The 6,609-nt window shown below is 42.7% G+C and overlaps 1 protein-coding gene across 1 annotated transcript; it reads right to left on the bottom strand.

The window, feature by feature from the left end:
• Window positions 1-4,564: 4,564 nt before the first annotated feature.
• Window positions 4,565-6,483, bottom strand: LOC123054302 (pathogenesis-related protein 1). The gene is made up of 2 exons (XM_044478036.1): window positions 5,115-6,483; window positions 4,565-5,029 (listed from the first exon to the last, which is right to left on the bottom strand). Exons 1-2 carry the CDS (start codon window positions 5,299-5,301, stop codon window positions 4,731-4,733), a joined length of 486 nt encoding a protein of 161 aa, XP_044333971.1. The 5' UTR covers window positions 5,302-6,483; the 3' UTR covers window positions 4,565-4,730.
• Between the last annotated feature and the right edge of the window lie 126 nt (window positions 6,484-6,609).

Here is a 6,609-nt window from a genome sequence, read left to right as displayed (position 1 = left end):
TGAAGGGGTGGGAGTCAACTTGGGTAACAACCCTGATATGATTAATCATAATTTAGAATTGATAAAAAATGTTGAACAGGCTAGAATTGATATGTGGTTAAATGATTATAACAAAAATCAAAAGCAAACTCCTCTGCCTGAGGAGACTAATATCATTGACACTGAGGAACACACCCTGGAAGATCTATTAGATCAGGGTGAGAATGAGGGGGATAAAGAGGAGGAAGACGACAGGGATTTACTAAGGGGGCTTTTCTCATCCAAAAAAGGGAAAAAGAGAGGCAAAACTACCAGAGGTTCTGGAGTTAAAACTGCCTCTGTTATTAAGGCCCTAGAATCTTCTGTTAAAAAAATAAAAAAAGATGAGAGGCATCTTCTAGAATATGAGAGGGTTTGGGGGGATATAAAAAAAAGATTTCTTAGGGAAATGGTTATGGACATGAAGGTGGACTTTTTGGGTCTACAAGAGACCATGAGACAACAATTTTCTAGGAATGATCTGCAGCAAATCTGTGCTGGTAGGGATTTTCACTGGCATTTCACCCCAGCTAGGGGGAAATCTGGTGGTCTCTTGTTGGGAGTTAATTATACCATCTTAGATGCGATCTCACAAGATGAGGGGGATTGTCATATCAAAATGACAGTCCAAGATCTGAAAACTAGGTTGATTTGGGACCTGGTGGTGATATATGGAGATGCCCAACCCGAAAGAAAAGCAATCTTCCTAGCTGAGCTATCCAGAATTTTTCAAAATTGTGTCAACCTCATTTTGATTGGAGGTGACTTTAACATTATTAGAAAAGCCAGTGAAAAAAAACCAGGGTCTCTTGGACACTGAAGTTTTTTGTTTAATGCCATTTTAGAACAAGCTGGGGTGAGAGAGCTTGAGATGAATGGGAGACAATTCACATGGGGGAATAATTTACCTATTCCCACTTTTGAAAAATTAGATAGAATTCTTTGTAGTACAGAGTGGGAAGAAGCTTACCCTTTAACCCAGGTTACAGCTCTGACTAGAGAGAAATCTGATCACACTCCTCTTTTCCTAGACTCTGGGGATTTTCAAAAATCTGACCCAATTTTTAGATTTGAAAATGCCTGGTTCTTGAGGGAAGGTATTGATAAAATTGTTCAGGAGGTTTGGAATGACCCAGGAATTAAAGGGGACAACATAGATAGACTGCTAGGTAAATTTAGGATTCTTAGACCCAAACTTAAAGGATGGAACATGAATATGAATGCCTGGCACATAGAGTTAAAAAAAGACATTCTGATGAAATTGGATACTATTGATAAACATTGTGAATTAAATGGCCTTACAGCTGCTGATAGAAAAGAACAAATGAAGCTGAGAGCTCAACTTGATAGACTTCTTAAACATGAGGAAGCTAAATGGAGACAGAGAGCTAAGATAGATGAAATTCTAGAAGGGGATAGTAACGCCAAATTCTTCCATGCCAAAGCTAATGGGAGACTTAGAAGAAATAGAATTAACAAACTGGAACAGGATGAGGGGGTTGTGGAGGCTGAAAAAATCTAATAGATTACATCACTGCCTTTTATAAAAACTTGTTTGGTCCCCCTGATGACTCTTCAATCTCTTTAAATATTGATAATCCAGATAAGATCCAAGATAGGTATAGAGATATTCTGACTGAAGAATTCTCTTTGGAGGAAGTTAAGAAGGTTGTCTTCAAAATGGCACATAACATATCACCTGGCCCAGATGGATTTATAGCTGAATTCTATCAGCACTATTGGGAATTGGTGAAACATGATCTCAAAGCCTTGTTGGATGACTTTGCCAGAAGGAAAATTGATATTAGTAGATTAAACTATGGGATTATTACTCTAGTCCCTAAAGGAAAAGATGCTAATAAAATACAAAAATTTAGGCCAATTTGCCTGCTAAATGTCTGCTTTAAAATCATTACAAAAGTATTGATGAACAGGCTAAATTTGGGAGCTGCTGATGTTATATCTCCTGTTCAGACTGCGTTTGTTAAAGGCAGATATATTATGGAAGGGGTTCTGATTTTACACGAAGCCTTAAACAACATTAAAAAGAAAAAGCAAAGCGCTCTTTTATTGAAAATTGATTTTGAAAAGGCATATGATAAAATCAAATGGTCTTTCCTTTTTCAGATGCTTAGATTAAAAGGATTCCCTGATAAATGGGTGGACTGGGTGATGGAAACCATTAGGGGGGAAAGTTTGTGTAAAAGTCAATGAAAATCTAGGAAAATATTTCCTCACTCATAAAGGGTTGAGGCAGGGGGATTCATTGTCACCTCTCAACTTTGACCTGGATGCTGATGCTCTAGCAATTATGTTAGACAAAGCTAGAAAAAATGGTCTGGTTAAAGGGGTACTAAATGAAAATGTTCCAAATGGGGTTAACATGTTACAATATGCAGATGATACTATCTTCTTATTACAAGATGATATAGATAGTGCCCATAATTTGAAATATATCTTGTGCCTCTTTGAGCAAATGTCTGGGCTGAAGATTAACTTTCATAAGAGTGAGCTATTTTTATTTGGGGAAGCCATTGATAAAAAGGATGAATATGCAAGAATCTTTACATATCCAATGGGTGTTTTGCCTATGAAATATCTAGGACTACCAGTTGATAAAAATAGAATTGGCAATAAACTTTGGAAACCTCCTGAGAGTAAAATGGAGAGAAAATGTGAAAACTGGCAAGGCAGATTACTTGCCAGTGCAGGGAGGGTTACGCTGATTCAATCTTCTTGACAGGCATACCTTATTTTATGATGTCTTTCTATGGTTTACCCATTGGGGTAAACAAGCATATGGATTTCTTCAGAGCTAGATTTCTATGGCAAGAGAATGATCAAAAGAAAAAATACCATCTAGTTAAATGGTCTGAGGTGTGCAGGCCGAAAGATATGGGGGGTTTGGGGATCCAAAACCTCACCCATATGAACAAAGCTCTGCTTTGCAAATGGTGGTGGAAGTTATACACAACTGAGGGGCTGTGGCAGGATATTATTTTGAAAAAATATATAAGAAATAAAAACCTGGGCAGTGTATCTGTCAAACAGGGAGACTCTCAGTTTTGGAGGGAGATCCTGAAACATAGACCATTTTACCTCGTTATGTAAATTCACAGTGGGAAAAGGGGACAAAACACGATTTTGGGAAGACTGGTGGATTGGATCTGCTCCACTTAGCAAAAACTTGCCTAGGTTGTACGATATATGCTTTGATAAAAAGAAAATAGTTAAGGAGATCCTAGATAATGGTATAGATAACATGCATTTTAGGAGAACTTTGACAAGGGATTCAAGAGTGCTCTGGGAGCATATTAAGGAGGCTTGTAGCTCAGTGACTCTGAATGAGGACAACGATGAGGTGAAATGGACACTGACTAAGAAAGGGGTTTATACTGTAAAATCCTTCTATAGACATCTGATTGAAAATGGTATCAGATACCCACACTTGTACACGTGGAAAATTAAAATGCCACCCAGAGTCAAAGTCTTTATGTGGTTGGCTCTTAAAAATAGTATACTTCCGAAAGATAACCTGCTGCGCAGAGGTTGGAAAGGCGATGATAAATGTCCTTTTTGTGGACATAAAGAAAATATAAACCACCTTTTCCTCTCTTGCTCTGTTGCTAGGTTATTATGAAATATCTTGAAATGTGCTTTCAATTAAAAAAACATCCCAGAAGATCTTGACCTGGTAATGAGAATCTGGGTGAAGACTTTTGGAAAAGATGAAAGGGGTTTGGTTATGATAGGCATCTCAGCGATTTGCTGGACTATTTGGAAGTTGAGAAATAGTATTATTTTTTATAACAACAGGGTGAATGATCCCTGTATACCTGTTAACCTGCTTCTTAAAAACTTGCATGATTGGAATGTTTTGCAGACAAACCCCGTAAGAAGTAAGATGATGGAGGCTGGAGTGAAACAAGTCGGCGAGGTGGCTGGAGAAGTGTTCAAAGCAGCTCATGGATGGCGCCTGAAGACTGGGAGAATCATGGGGTGACCACCTTTCAATCCTCTAGTGCTGCGAAAACAGACGCTTCGACAACGACTTGCCTTCTTGTTTCAAGCTGCTCTCCGATATTTTGCTCCTGGGGCAGTAATAAAAATGTAGGGATGGTAGACTACTATGTTTAGAGGTGGCTGTGTGTGATTCCCCTTGGAATGTTTTTCTGTGTTTTGAGACGTGCTTTAAAGCTGAGGGCTGGGACTTGTTTTGAGCCCGGCCCTTGGATCCCCTGGGGGTGCTACCTTGAGGACAAAATGGGGGGGAAAGGGATGGCTCCCCCCCCCCCCTCAATAGGTTAGCATAACTGCGAAAAGAGGGGGGAGGGGTTATGCTGCAGTTTTATTTCCCGATTTTCCTTTGTAAGACATGGTGATTTCTCTTAATGGAAATCAGGGAGAGTGCTCTCTTTTATTAAAAAAAACGACCTTCCTCTTTGAAAGAGGAGATAAAAACGTGTCGGCGTGACTATGTATATTGTATCTCAATCATCAAATACACCCTTTTATTCATGTGTAAAACCACACACACATAAGCAAGCAACATCATCAATCAAATCCACTCTTTGACAGCTACAAAATACACAACCTTTTAACTTCAAGTCCAGATCCACGTCCTTGCTCACTGCTCTCGCGCCACTAGCTACACACCTGGAGGCTGGAGCAGCCTTATTGGATTGGGAAGCAAACACACAAAGATAGTTGATTTAGTTGTAGGCGTCCGGGTTGGCGATGAGGTACGCCTCGGCGGCCTTAAAGATGGCGGTGACGGACTCCTTGGCCTTGGCGACCTCGTACTGGGCCTCCTCCACGCCCGGCAGCAGCTTGTACGTGGACTCCACCTTGACGACGCTGCCGCCGCCGGCCGCCGGCTCCACCTTGATGCACGACGTGGCCGTCTCGATGACCGTGCCGACGTGCCCGCCCTCGAGGAGGGTCGACCGGCACTCGCACCCGTCCGCGTCCAGAAAGTCGAGCCTCTCCTTCACGACGCTGAAGGGCATGGCTGCATGCAAGGCCAACCTGCGTGTCACGATGCCTGCTGAAGGCCAAGTTGAACTGAATGGACGCACTGTGTGGCACGTCCGTACCTGAGGTGAAGTTGAACTGCCTGACGCTGCCGACGCCGCCCTCGCCCTCGACGGGGTGGGCGCTGGCGACGACCTGCGGGGCGAGCTTGGGCGCCAGCGTGTGCCAGTCCATGACGCCGGCGCGGAACAGCCGTGGCGCCGCCACGGACGCCTCGATCTCGTGCGCCCAGCTGCTGGTGGAGGCCATCGCGCGCTGTTCGTGCCTGCGTGTGTGATGATCAAGTCAACTCGTGCTGGTCTGCCTGGAGAGCGGATGTAGCCCCCTATAAATAAACTCGGCGACTCCAAGGCCGGGGTTGGTGGTGAAGCTAGGCTTGGCCGGACGGACCGGTCCGGTGAGGGAGGCGCCATGCCGGGCCGGGCGTCCAGTTTTTCTGCATTGGACGGCACACTAAGCTTTTAGTATTATGAGGGATCACGAATCCGTCAATATCAGCTTTAGTTAAAGGAAGATTGTTTTGACGGGCTCCGAGATAAGATTGTCTTGTAAGATCAAACTTGCTTTGGTTTCTTTTATGGAAATCGGAAGGGGAGAGCCCTTCTTTTATACAAAAAAAATAATGAAATACAGATGGATGACAAAAAAACTATGCCAGTATCAACCGAAGACGACCAGAAAGAAAGCTTCAGTTGCTGGGTATATTTCTTTCTGCAACATCTCTAAACTATACGGCGATCACTGATCAGCTCTACTATATGTCCTCTTTGGCTTATTTTTAAGTGTACATGTTGTAGCCTCAACTTGCAAGCATCACCGATCCAGGTTTGGCTGTGTTGACGAGATTAGGCCAGTGCTGCGCTTGTGTTAAGATTACTGGCATGCCAACTCAGGTCATATTTTGGCCAATTCACAGCCAAACAATCCGGCAGACAACGGGAAGAGATGAGATAAGCCTGTTGTCGAAACAATGCGGAACCTTGACGGCGTGGCTTTGTTTTACCAACTCTACTATCTGCAACAAGGCTGGAAAATACAGCAAGACATACTAGCAAGGGCGCTGTGGGTGACACTTATATTCAGCATCAACACAATTTTCAGGCAACTTCTTCGTGGCACACCATTTCATCAGTTTCTTCTTCATCTTCCTCTTCATCAGACTGGGTTGTGGCGAATGCGGCTTCTTCTCTCATAGCACATCATTTGCATCCTTGTCGACCTGACAAAAGAGAAACACACCATCAATTATAACATTATAACTGAAGCGTTAAGACTGTTGACAACTTGCATACTTTTAGCCTTATAGATGGATGAAAAAAAAAAGAATCTGTGCCAGTATCAACCAAAGACGACCAGGAAGAAAGCTTTACTTGCTGGGTATATTTCTTTCTGCAACATCTGCAAACTATACAGAGATCAGTTCTACTAGATGTTCTCTTTGGCTTACTTTTAAGTGTACTTACATGCTGTAGCCTCAACTTGCAAGCATCACTGATCCAAGTTTGGTTTTGTTGACCAGATTGGGCCGGTGCTGTGCCTGTGTTAGATCATGGCATG

Source organism: Triticum aestivum, chromosome 2D, assembly GCF_018294505.1.
Source record: "Triticum aestivum cultivar Chinese Spring chromosome 2D, IWGSC CS RefSeq v2.1, whole genome shotgun sequence".
NCBI lineage: Eukaryota > Viridiplantae > Streptophyta > Magnoliopsida > Poales > Poaceae > Triticum > Triticum aestivum.
The sequence above is the reverse complement of the archived record's forward strand: the minus strand, read 5'-3'. Positions and strand labels throughout refer to the sequence as shown.